Source organism: Oncorhynchus keta, chromosome 24, assembly GCF_023373465.1.
Source record: "Oncorhynchus keta strain PuntledgeMale-10-30-2019 chromosome 24, Oket_V2, whole genome shotgun sequence".
Classification (NCBI taxonomy): domain Eukaryota; kingdom Metazoa; phylum Chordata; class Actinopteri; order Salmoniformes; family Salmonidae; genus Oncorhynchus; species Oncorhynchus keta.
In genome coordinates, this window is record NC_068444.1 from 32540324 (window position 1) to 32553979 (window position 13656).

Here is a 13656-nt window from a genome sequence, read left to right on the forward strand (position 1 = left end):
GTTAATGAAAGTTTGCAAGTTTAATAGGGATTTTACCCAAATCAAAGTTACATTTGAGTAAGAATTCTAGACCACCAATCTGTTGGAATATTAAATTAGGGATGATATTCCAGGTGCAATCCTTATTTCTTAAATAGTTTTGTTTCCATTTCATCTTAAATATTATATTAGAGGTTTTAATATCCAGAGCATTCAACCCTCCCTCACCTTGGGTGCTACATATTACCGCTTTTCTCAAATAATGAGCTTTATTCCTCCATATGAAGTTAAATAATTTAGTATCAACCATTTTAGTTACTGACAGAGGAACATCCAAGGCAAGGGAGGTATAAACTCATCTGGACAGAACTTCAGACTGTGATAAAAGTACACATCCAGATAAAGAAAGACGTCTTAATAACCAAGAGATAAATCGTTTTCCAATTTCCTCTACAATAGGAGACAAATTTAAATTGGCCCGTTCTTTCTGATCTTTGCTAACTTTAATACCAAGATATGTGATCACATATTTTACAGGGATAATCCTCTCGAGGCGAATTCAAATTTCGGGAGCCATAGGAAGGAAATATGTATTCAGACAAGTATTAAATACACAACCGTTCTTAATTAAATCGCGGAAAAACACTTTTAAAGGCAGCTTTGGCAAATGTATTTTGATAGCATTTTTGGCCTTTGTTAAGACAAAATCGGGAGATCCAAGTTTCACATTGCCACCACGTGTATTTATATAATCCTTCAATTGCGCATGTGGCATCGTTTTACAACCGGAGTTTCAAGCATGGTTTAGGCCAGTGGTACCCAACCTTTTTCGGTTAGTTTACCATCAACTGAATTCTGCTCTGCCTGGAGTAGGCCTATCCCTGAAGTACCCCTCGTGCATTTTACCAGTAGGTCTACTCAAGTAGGCCCAGAAGTCCTAGAACCCCTGCTTGGGAACCACTGGTTTAGGCGCAGCTGAGCAACAGAGTCGTGATGTGCAGTTCGCGAACGATTCGTTATTTTTGAACGACTCTTTTTTTACTGATTTGAGAGTCATGATTCATTTTTCTGAGTGACTCGTTCATACGTTTGACGTGCGAGTGCCGGCCGCAATGTTTTATAGCAGGATTAATACACGCTCCGAACACCGTTTTACATATGCGCGCAATAAAATAGATCATGACGGTAGATAGAGAATACAAATACCGAAAGAACTGATAATTGATCGCATTGTGCAATTGATTATTTAATGTTATGATGGATAGCTTTGTAGAACCAAAACATACACAGTCTTTGCTCAACAAACTCCAACTCGAAAACGAATCGTTTATCACTCTCACAGTAATCAAGCATTGCAATCCAAGAGGACACTCTAGTCATGTAGCAGCCACAGCTAGATCTCGTTTCAAATGTATCAAGAAATAATCTCATGTGTATGCCTAGCAAGCTACAAATATATACTGTTTAAAGCACACGTTAATAAATAAATCACAAATGACAGCTCCAATAAGCCACCCTATGCTTGAACGACATGTGAACGGGAGACTCGTAGCAACATGACTCTTTCGAGTTTTCAGTTCGTCGGTAATGGGTCCTGCGCGCTCTGGGCATTACTGACTCAAATGAACGAAATTAGTCGGAAGTTTTTCTTATTTTGACTGTACGAGTCGAAAAGATCAGAGTAAAAAGAGCCTAACTTCCCATCACTCACTACAATATAGCTCTTAAAGGGGCAATGTCGTCTTAAAAGGGCAATGACATACCTTGTCATAGAAACTGAATAATAATCATGTATAATTAAATAATAATGATTCATAATAACAATCAGGACGTTGTGTCCAATGGGCTAAATGCAGATGGACAAACCCCACGCTTCAGCCTATTTACATTGTATAGCCACTATGCTTCATCAGTTGGGCTACAGGTGATAATGCTTATTGATAATAGCACATCTGATAATATAGATCATGCATAGGCTATATACATGGTCCAATATTTTAAAATAATTTTTACAATTTTTACCAATATGTTGTTGGACCTATTTCTGCAGGTGGAAAGTGTATTTTAGATGGTGTCAGCATGATTTTATTTTCATTCATTTTGGAGTAGAAGGTTATTTTGAAAAGTCCCCAGAACTGAGCTTCTCAGTCTATCTACATACAAATTATTCCGGGGAGGATCCCGGACCCCCAAAGCAAGGGGACTAGAAATGGACAAACTTGCAGTTTTTCCTAAAAGCCTGATGGTCATGACCTTCTTACATGAAAGGGGAGGTTGTCTGGGACCAAGTTAATCAATCTGAGATTGACTAAAGTTTCAGTCATGGGATTTTTGTTGTTGTTGCTTTAACCTCTGTGCCAATATCCTTTCTAAGTGTATTGAGGATGTCACAAGTGGCTGGTTTGTCTCTTGATGAGTACAGAGGCCTGTACTCATTAAGGGGAGTTTTGAGTGAAAGCCAATATGGTGGTAACATAGGAAGCCATGAAAGATAACTAAGACACATCCAAGGTCCCCTGTCATGGCATTTCAGACTAACCTTGAGACATTGCAAATGAACAAACATTTAAGTAAATAGCTGTGGGTTAGCTGACAATGTCATGACAACAATGTGTTCCTGTGATGGGGCAGAAGTCCACGTGTTGTGTTATGGTCAGATAGCTAGCAACAATGAAAAGAAGCTACCATGTGGGGAATCGTAAGTGTCTCGTTGTATCTTGTTATTGATACCATGTCTTGTTTTGACTCTTGTCATGTCTATGCTAATATGGCCAAATAACTGATAGCTAGCTAACCAACAACTTTAATGATGTATTTGAGAGCAATCAAGTGCTCTTTGTGCAAATGTATTTATGTCTTTAATTTGTTGTCAAACTATGTCAACAATCCTTTGATTCTATGCCAACCCCTTGTTTTTCTCCATTGTTGCGCTTGGATTGTTTTTGTTGCTCAACAACCCACCCATCTATATTGACTGAGTTTCCTGTGTTTTTCATCTCTTTCAGCTTGTCAGGCTATAGGGCCCACTGCCCAGATATGAATATGTCTATCAGGAATGTCAAATATGAATAGTGAAGATGACAGACGTTGTTCAGGGCTACTGGCAAGCACTCCTGGTTCGCATCCCATCACCAGCTCGGCTTCCCAAGATACTCCTGAACACTAAAACCAGATGAGAGTGGAGTCGGGAGAACTAGGAACAGAAGTAAATAAAAACAGTATGAGTTTCAATATGTCATTAAACTTTCTTCTGCTTGTGCAAAAACAATTGTTACTACTTTTCTCTTTCTCACCCTCTCTCAATCTCCCCTCTGTTATCAGTATTGTTATTTGTGTGTGTGGGGTGGGGGGGGTTCTCTTTCTTCCTTTCCCTCTCTCCTACACTCTGTTGGCAGTGAGCTGAGATACGTCTGTACCACGCGCGCACCCGCACACACACACACACTTTTGGCTGAGCTGTGCCTGTCCTTGGAACTGTGTGTGCGTGTGTTTCTGCACACAGGTGAGTCACGAGACGCACCCAATGTCAGCTAAGTACTGACCCGGCCTTAACACTGCCTGAAAAATAAGACCTTTCATCCGGTGCACTGACACAGGGTTGACTCACAATGTATTCAGTGAATAAGAAGTCGAATTGTCTAAAACATTATCCATGCCAAATGTTGTGGGTAAGACATCCTTTTTTAAAGCTAAATATCCTACATAACAACAGGCTTTTTGGACAAAATGCACTGAAACACCAAGCACTTATTTAGCCTAGGCCTATAGCTTCAAGAATGGGTGTTCCACTCCTCCGAGAAACAGACCAAATGTCGCATTGGCAGTCTTTGTACCCGTTTTATTGAAAAAAGTTCCACACAAAGACTATTGAGCAAGTGCAACGATCTAAGAACGGGCGCCTTTGTCATGGAAATCCGAGGTTGGCACTAGACAGTGTGTTTCACAGAGCGCGAGAGTTGGAGTTGGGGACAGTATTGGGGACTCCCAAAAAAGCTAAAAACTTGGACATTTTGTACGCAATGACATTTTGACTGGATTAGTGTAAAATAGACTATGGTAGGCTAAATGTCGTCGAAGCCTGTCAATATCATGATTCACGCGCATCCCGTATGCGCCAATACCACCTGCCATCGGTAACGGACGAGTTGTGTTTATCGGTAACAAACTAAGTTGCGCAGCCAAACATTTTTAGAGTGGAACAAATGTGAGTATCTGTTCAAATCTGTGTTGTATTATGTTAAATTATATTATCAATTTGCACTTTTCAAAAAGCACCTAATTTTCGACAACGAAGGGCCCACTAGGCTACAGTTATGCTACTCAAGTGTCAAATATTTATTTACAGAATATCGTCGCCCCCGACATTGAGGGAGATACGTTTTTCTTTTTTTCTTTCTTCCAGTGTGCTTTTGGCATGTCTAAATGTTTGGCATTGGGAGTGCCACCCGCAGCGGTCATTTCGACAAACAGGGCACAGTCAGAATCCTGATGTCGCATAACGTTTAGCTTTAAAGCACATGCGTGTTTGTTAGACACCTCTCTGAGAAAGCTGGCATACAATTAGCCTAGTAGGTCTATAAATTACAACTAGTATTGCCTTTTTATGTTTTTTTTTGTTGGGCATTCAATATCATGCTTTTATAAAGTTGTTTAAAAAAACTCTTAGAGGTTAGAGGTTACTAGGTTGCCTGGCAGCTATGCCCTATATGAGAAGAGTGTAAGGGTGTGTCACAAAACCAACATCCTTTTATCAAGTTCCCTGTTACCGCCACATTAGCCTGCCATGGGCTGGCTTTCCTGCAGGCATCCAGTGGGTCTCCTTTGAAGTTTCCATGTATGTGTCAGAGCTTTGTGATAGTTGGGTCTAATATTCATGTCAAGCCAGTTTTGTACAACACCAGAAAGTAACAGGTATACTGCAATAATATGCACAATAAGTACTTACACACGTATACTGGACTGCAGTAAACCTTTTCGTATGAATGTCTTGGTAATATTGAAAGCATTGTTCAAGATTAAGAACACCCTCCTACCGCTGCTGACGCTAGATCCCTTGCACAAATTAAGAAGTTGTAGGAAAGCGACACCCTATAACTCCCTCAATGAAAAACTAAGGCAAAGTGATGTTTGTGTTGGCAACATTGCCAAAAACTAAGGAGAGAGGGAGGGAAGAAGGGAGTGGTGTTTTTGCAACATTTCTATTCCTCTGGAGAGGACTAAACCATTGTTTAACCCAAACTTTGTTGATATGAGCATGGCTGTGTTCTGTTTTAATGATGTCGTTTCCAAACAGTCCATTGTGGTGGAAATGGCTGTTTTATCACCTATGAGTCATAGTATGCCAGACAGGAGTCTGAGTACTCTATGAGATGCAGTGCCTGTTCTCTCTAATTGCTGAATAAGCCTGTTTGATGTGTTTTCAGTCCCCTGTGGATCAGAGAGTCTCGGTCTCCTGAGTCTTAAGACCCCATAGATCTACTGTCTTGGTGTTGATCTGCGTCTCATGGGCTATGTGTGGACACTGGACAGTGGTTTCTCCAGTAAGAGCAGGTCTAGCCACAGGAGCTGTGTAACCTATAACAGCTGGTCTGTGGTCTGTGGTCTGGTCGGGGCAGAGCTCATATCCCCTCCAAGGTGAACAGTAACAGACACAGCACATAGTTCATGCCTTTAACTCTTTCAATAGAGCTGATGGCAGTAAAATACTATAATGTGGTCATATGTACATATACTATATTTCACAGTGCATGAAAGTGCATGCAACTCTTCTTTAACACACACACACAGTCAGAGGTTAGCCCCAGAGAGAGGGCAGTGTGCCAGGTGGGCATGGTGACTGGGTCTAGTGCCCTCTGCTCCCCCTCTTCTCTCTGGTCTCTGCCCAGGAATGCACATTACTGCACTGCCCGCTTTTCCATCTCATTTACTCCAGCTGCACGCACAGTTTAGGAGTATGTGTGTGTGTGTGTTTGTGTGTGTTTGTGTGTGTGTTTGTGCGTTTCAAGTTCAATAAATGTTCTTGCGCTGTGTGATATCATGTCACTAATTAAAGTGAGTTTGTTTGTATATTTGCGTGGGAAAGCAAATCTCTGTACACACACACACACACACATACACACACAAACACACGCACACACACACACACACACACACACACACACACACACACACACACACACACACACACGCGCACACACACACACACACACACACACACACACACACACACACACACACACACACACACACACACACACACACACACACACACACACACACACACACACACACACACACACACACGGAGGTATGTGCAAGTCCAGTACTGCACTCCAGCTCTTTGTGTACTTTTGACTGTGACTGTTTCCCGTAGCCTCCAGACAGTGTTCTGTTCTCTGCCACTCCCATGAGATTGGGCCACAGAGGGAGGGGCCAGCTTCGCCAGGCTCAAGCCCACACAGGTGAGCCCAGCCTGGAAGGAATGTAGCAGGGAGGGGGGCCTCATTTAGAGGTGTGGAGCTTTGAAAGTAAAAATGCCAGTTGACATATAGGGGGAGAGGAAGGGAGTTATCTACACTGTTAGCTACTTACCTGAGCTTGAGACAGGGAGAGAGTGTGAGTGGGTGCAAGTTAGAGGAGGGATCAAATCTCAGCACACATATTTTTACACTCACATGCTCACACAAACACACTCGGTGGCTCTCACTCTCCCTTGTCTCTCTCTCATTTCAAGACTGTGACACTCACGCGCACACACGGGCGCCTCACCTCCAGGTTCAAGGGGATAGGAGTCAATATTTGACGGAGCTGAGCAGAGAAGGAAGGAAGAAAGAAAGAGAGAGAGAGAGAGAGAGAGAGAGAGGGCGAAAGTAGAAGTGTGTTTCTCTCCTGTGCACTAGCATTAGAGATTCCTGGAAACGTGGAACTTGGACTTGAAGGCTCGTAAAGGAGGTTTCCCCCCCCTCCCCCCAGAGGCAGGTGGATACTAACTTTACAGAAGAGTGGAGAGTTAAAGAAAAGAGGATTAAGCTTTTCCTTATTTTTTTTTGGTCAGACTTTTGGACTTGGATTGGGCAAGGCAGCCATAAGAGGTTTGTTTGATTAGTAATCTCTTTAACTATTGGTATAAACTCAATAATTGCGGCCATTGTTTTCACTGATGTTTTCACTGATCTACCACTACTTATAGTTATCTACTTGAGTATTGCCAAATTCGTTTTATTATATTTATCTTTTATTTATCCTTATTAGAGTCCTATAGAAATATCTTGGGGGGGGGGTGGGGGGTGAAGTCCTGGCCATGAGGCAGCAAGCATGCAGAGGACTGTGCATGATAAGATAGTTCAAGCATATCACTTTACAATGTCTACGACCTGCGTTCTTTATTACAGTGTATGTCACTCAAGTCAACGATCACTAAAGTAAGTTAGAGTAGGAGTCTGTAGCTCGACTTCTTACAAGGTGTTTTGTTGTTGTCCCTCTTGACGTTGTTCTGCGTCTCATTCCTCTATAGTGAACCATATTAAGACCAAAATGTGACACAAGTGAAGACGGTTATGGAAGAAGAATTCAGTTTTGCAGATGAAATGAACTCACAATAGAGGCTCTTTTTGCAGGTATCCACCTGCCCTTAGAGATGAGGATTTATACATTCAAAAACCCTATGCTGATTCGAAGGGATACAAAGAAGCATTTCATGTATTTTATTGCAATCAAACCATATTTGTGAATGGCTTGTAAGAAACGTTGTTGCCTAACAACATTCTTCTTCTTGCAGAATGTGTGTTTTTTTTCTCCCACCAACTACTATTGAGTCCCGCTCCCTTTCTGGTCACATAGACCCAACTAGATTTACAGGGAAATTACAGTGTGCGTTGTGACATTGCAGACCACAAGGGACTCTCGTTCTGATTGCAGCAGAATGAAAACCCACAGACCGAGAAAAGGTCCTGGACGTCTCTCCACTCTTGCACTCTCAGATAGCTGTTCCCACATGTGTTTACCTGGTCAGATGTATTTGCCTGGCTTAGATGGATTGATGGTGTGTTAATTTAGTAACTGTGTTTTTATACGGGGCTGACTGAGTGCTCCAGGTGTGTAGTTGAGGGTTGATTTACCTAGCTGTCTCATGGAAGGCTCTGGCTGTGCTCCCTGTCACTGACTAACGTGACTCTCCCTAATGATGTCATAACGGTTTAGGGCCCCTCCCTTTGTTGGAATGTTCACCTGGCCGCTGGGCATGTTATTTAAAGCAATAACTACTGAGCTAGCAATGATTCTTGTGTTTTTTAAAAATCTTTTCCCCTGTCTTTCTCTCTCTTTCGGTCTTTACATTCTGAATCTGTCTTTTTATACATCTCCCACTGGGCACAGATGTCATTTTAACGTAGAGTTTTTCATTTACATTTGGTTGAGTTGTCAACTAACATGAAATCAACATAAACATTTCAACATATCTTTGGATTTAGGTTCAAAGTTGAAATCCCTTACGTTGACTATTTTTTTGCAAATCGAATCAGTTTTCCATGTTTATTCAACGTCATCACATAAAATATTTTAGTTGAAATTATGTGGAAACAACATTGATTCAACCAGTTCTCACCCAGTGGTACTATTGTTTATTTGGATACCTATTAGCTGTTACAAGTCACAACTTTCTGGGGTCCATATATTTGTTCATTTTTAACCCCCTTTTCTCAATCTTGTCTCATCGTTGCAACTCTCCAACATGCTCAGGAGAGGCGAAGGTCGAGTCATGCGTCCTCCAGAACATGACCCGCCAATCCTTGCTCCTTAACACCCGGCACCAATGTGTCGGAGGAAACACAGTTCAACTGATGACCGAAGTCAGCCTGCAGGCACCTGGTCCGCCACAATGAGTCACTAGAGTGCAATGAGCCAAGTAAAGCCCCCAAGACTTTGGGCCAATTGTGCGCTGCCCTATGAGACTCCCTGTCACAGCCAGATGTGACACAGCCTAGGATTGAACCTGGCTCTATAGTGACACCTCAAGCACTGTGATGCAGTGCCTTCGACCTCTAATCCACTCGGGAGGCCCTTATATTTTTTCATTTAGACCAAGGTAAATTCAAGCACAACTTTATTGTTTTTTTCCCCTCAAACTCTTAGCACTTTTAACTGTCTCCATGCGAAAGTCTCTTCAACTTTAGACATTGTTCTTCTTTGATGTGGCTGTGTTTAACAGTAGTTATGGACCTTACATTCTTCCTCACAGTGAAGATATCATTGGTTCTGTTTTTCTCTCTTAGCCTACTCAACCTGGTCAGTGATAAATGTGACCGGTAATACCGGAAACCCACACACACACACACACACACACATGTACGCACGTGCACACACACACCTGTAGGCAGCTCAAGTTCACGATAAGGTGCTACACTACAGTAAGTGCCAGGTCCTGTGTTTTCCTGCTCTGTTTTTGTGATGGTTGGGTCAGTTTCTCGCCTTGGGGTGAAATTCCTGTTCGGTGAGTCAATGGTCAAAATAGTGGGTGAGGTGGGGGTGGGGGGATTTGGATCATAAAACCCTCTTTCTCCTCTGATTCAATTACGAGCACATTCTGTCAGCATTCACTTCAAATGTAAGATTCCCTGTGGAGAAAATCTGTGTGGTTTCCCATGTCTATGATTGCTGTTTACTACTGTATAAGACTGCAGCTCCTTTCACACAACGTTCACATCAAACAATGTCTCTCCTGCTGTCTGGAAGAACATTCCCCTGGAATATCTCACACAGTTCCACTTCAGCGCTTCCCCATTGCAATTCATTTCACCATGCATGTCCCAACTCGTTTTCACAAGCTGATTCTCCCACTGTCTGAAGTTTGGCTGTGGAGGATCTGTCTTTAGTTTGGCATATGGACAACATAAAAGGGATTTGTGTGCTGCAGTCAGGGTATGGCAGGATATAGCTGGCTCTGTCTGGATAGAGGGTGAAATTGTCTTTAGTTTCCATCTGTTTGATGTGCTAGGGATGTTTTTTTCGTTCGACGTTACATCTGCTTATTAAAGGGGTAATCCGTATTTTAGTATTTTTTTCATTAGTCCACTGTTTAGACAATCCAACAATGTTTTATGAAGTGCACAGTGACACTTTGCTTCTTGAAAGTCCAATATCTTGAAAACTTGACTGCTGACATGTCAAAAGTGTATCAGTAGTGGACTAATGAAAACAATACCAAATATCGTTTTTTTGAGTGGATTTTCCCTTTAAGGAGTGTTCAGTGTGGAAGTTAGTTGATCATGCAGATATGCTGAGCACAGATCCTTCTCTGAATGTGTGGATGGCTCACAGTGTCTCTCTGTTCTGTAGAAGTGTAAGGTCTCTGCGGTAAGCCCACAGAGAGACCTGAGCCAACCAGGGCCAGATGGTTTGGGTTACACCATAATATTTCTGTAGAGGAATAACCAGATACTGAGGTCACTGGAGGAATATGCAATACAGGAGGCAGATAATGCAACACAGGAGGCAATACTGGAGGCTGAAAGTCAACTTTCGTTAATTGATGAGGCTCTTCGAGTCAACTTGATGATACTCTTACCTGACCTCTCCAAGTAGAAGTTGCTTTAGGCACATATCTAGGATCGCCTTAACCTCTCCAAAGGAGTGAAAACACAAAACTGACCTTCCATCAGTGTCAAGTAGCAAATTTAACCAAGAGTACTCCTACCTCACCAGGTCAGTGTAGTCTAGCCCGTGGGGAAAGTTGAAAGGTCATAAACTGTGTGTGTGTGTTGCAGGAGGGAGATGGGGAGATGGATATTAAATCTCTTGGCGGGGGTTGTACTTCTTGCTGTCCTCACAGCCAGTTGCTATGCTGAAAAAGGTGAGAATTATTGAATCAAGTGATTGTTACTGTGTGTCTCGTATTACTACAGTATTGACTCTTTCTTTGGCTATTTTAATATGTCGATAGACCCCGTCTTGTTTATGCAGTTGAGCAATAGGTTGAGTCATCTCTAACTGAAAATCAAATCATATTTTTCATTTGGAATTCTACTGATGCTAAATGTCAACACAGATATTCCTGCTATGCTTCTCTGTCCAATAGTGAATCACTGTCTGGCTACGAGGGCTAGCACCTGTTCAGAATGTATTCAGTCAGGGAAGGGCTGTGCCTACTGTCCAGATGAGGTGAGAAGAAACCACTACTCAAGTTGCCCACAGACACCGCTTACCCGCCACAAATATTTAGTGTGACCCATGTTTGTGTTTGCGTACAGATCTTTGATGGTCCCCGCTGCGACCTTCATGACAACATCATAAGCCGCGGCTGTAATAGCGCGGTGACAGCCAAAAGCAGCATGTCGATGGAAAGAGTAAGTATCACCATGACACTAATCATTACTACACGGATGCATGAATTAACCGGTTTTCATTAGACTGTTCGTCTGGCTACCTCGGTAATACTGTCGTACAGAACAGTCTGCAGCCGAACGATGAATGTGCAAGGTGTGCTCACAAGCAAAAGTGTGCTCACAAGCAAAGGTGTACTCACAAGCAAAGGTGTACTCACAAGCAAGGTGTGCTTTTTGCTGAGGTTGGAGACACTTCTCTTTGTCCCCCATGTTATATACCTGATATGACACACCCCTCCCTCCCTCCCGCTATAGAACGAGCAGATCGACATGCTGTTGAAGCAGTCCCAGGTAGCTCCTCAGGAGATGTCTATGACTCTGCTGCCAGGGGAGGAGAGGGAGATCGAGATGGAGGTGTTTGAACCAGCTAAAGGACCTCTGGACCTCTACATTCTTATGGACTTCTCCAACTCCATGGAGGACGACCTGGACAACCTCAAGAGAATGGGTGCTGAGCTGGGTAAGTTCCAGGTGAACGATGAGTCTGATTGTTACCCCATTGACCTCAGTGTTGTAGTACTGGAGTAGTCTGTGGTACTGATGTGTTCTGTTCCCCATACAGCTGCGTTGGTAGGGAAGCTGTCTGATGATTACACCATCGGTTTCGGCAAGTTTGTGGACAAAGTGGTGGAGCCTCAGACAGACATGAGACCATCCAAGTAAGAATTTTAAAACTATTTTGATCCTCTCTACACAGCCACACATCCAGATACAGATACACACATAGACCCAAAAGTAAACATTACTACGGTACCAAAATATCTGCATTTATACACTACTCATACTCATGGCCCGTCCTTCTATCTATTTTGCTCCCGACCCCCTCTCCCTCCCCTTTCTTCCTCTTCCTCTCCCTCCCTCCCTCTCTCCAGACTTGCCAAGCCTTGGCCCAACAGCGACCCTCCCTTCTCGTTCCGTCATGTGATCACTCTGACCCCTGACCTGCGGTCCTTCACCGAGAAGCTGCAGAAGGAGAGGATCTCAGGGAACCTGGACGCTCCAGAGGGGGGCTTCGACGCCATACTGCAGGCTGCAGTCTGCGGGGTAGGACTATCGAGTTAGATTTACTAAGATGGATATTACCATTCAATGTTTTGTGGTTAGGGGACACAGGCGACCATCTTTGCTGTACTGTCTGGGATGTTTAATTAGTTGAAGCTTGCTGATTGATTGGTTAACTGTCGTGCACCGCTCTGTGTGACTCTTTAAGAGCCTCCTTACCCGTGTATAGAACTCTCTCCTTACCCCTTTTTTTCTTCGTCTCCCCTTTTTCCAACCGTATCTCTCGCCCTCTTTCCTTCTGTCTCTTTCCTCTTCCTCCCCTCCAGGAAAAGATCGGCTGGCGTAGCCATGCCACCCACCTCCTGGTCTTCTCCACCGAGTCGGCCTTCCACTACGAGGCGGACGGTGCCAACGTGCTGGCGGGCATCATGCCACGCAACGACGAGCAGTGCCACCTGGACCCCGAGGGGAAATACACAGAGGACACCAGGCAGGACTACCCCTCTGTGCCCACCCTGGTCCGCCTGCTGGGCAAACACAACATTATCCCCATCTTCGCCATCACAAACCACTCCTTTACCTATTATCAGGTAAGAACTCGGAAGAGTCACTGCTTACCTTACTATCCCTGACCCTAACCCTGAACCTTACTCTAACCCTACAAAACACAGCATCATGCCTATTTTCACCATCACCAGTCAATCATACTTACTGTAATGGGGGTTTGGCCACTGAGTTTAGCCACTGTCTGTTCTGGGAGGCCTGAAATACCTCTTAACTCATCTGTAGCATTGCAGATAAAACATATCTTATTCATGTTTTGTGGGTTCTCCCTGTGTAGAAGCTTTATGAGTATTTCCCCATCGCTGAGTTGGGTCTGCTACAGGAAGACTCTGCTAACATCCTCAATATCCTGGAGAAAGCCTTTGAGGTGAGAATGGGCTTGTTTTACAGGTGTGGCAAATTGAACACATTAATTCAATTTGATTCTACTTGATGCATCCCCTAAGGGCTATTACGTAAGGCATTGCCAGATGTCCTAATCATGCTCTCTGTCTGTCCTCTCAGAATATCCGCTCTAAGATCAGCATCCGTGCTGAGGACAGGCCTAAAGCTATAGAAGCTCAGGTCCTATCGTACAGTGGCAGTGTTGCGCAGGCTGGAACCTTCAAAGTCAAGCCTGGACAAATAGTAAGAAACACTTAGATGTCGCATGCACACACACACACACACACACACACAGTCTTGTACAACTAACCTTGAGGGGATACATAATTCAGTCCCATTTCAAAATCCT

General features: G+C 43.4%; 1 protein-coding gene across 7 annotated transcripts in view; it reads left to right on the forward strand.

The window, feature by feature from the left end:
* Nucleotides 1-3919: 3919 nt before the first annotated feature.
* The window catches only part of LOC118357735 (integrin beta-4-like), a 31164-nt gene continuing 21427 nt past the window's right edge, over nt 3920-13656 (forward strand). For 4 of the 7 annotated variants that reach the window (XM_052478163.1, XM_052478164.1, XM_052478165.1 and 1 more), the window contains exons 1-10: nt 3920-4183; nt 10740-10825; nt 11051-11133; nt 11223-11318; nt 11613-11817; nt 11920-12016; nt 12230-12401; nt 12686-12949; nt 13201-13290; nt 13428-13550. In XM_052478163.1, coding sequence (XP_052334123.1) covers nt 4182-4183; nt 10740-10825; nt 11051-11133; nt 11223-11318; nt 11613-11817; nt 11920-12016; nt 12230-12401; nt 12686-12949; nt 13201-13290; nt 13428-13550 — 1218 coding nt within the window. In that variant the 5' untranslated portion in view covers nt 3920-4181. Of the gene's footprint in view, nt 4184-6522; nt 7071-10739; nt 10826-11050; nt 11134-11222; nt 11319-11612; nt 11818-11919; nt 12017-12229; nt 12402-12685; nt 12950-13200; nt 13291-13427; nt 13551-13656 lie in introns of those variants that run through there. The other 3 variants (XM_052478161.1, XM_052478166.1, XM_052478162.1) reach the window with 2 other exon arrangements.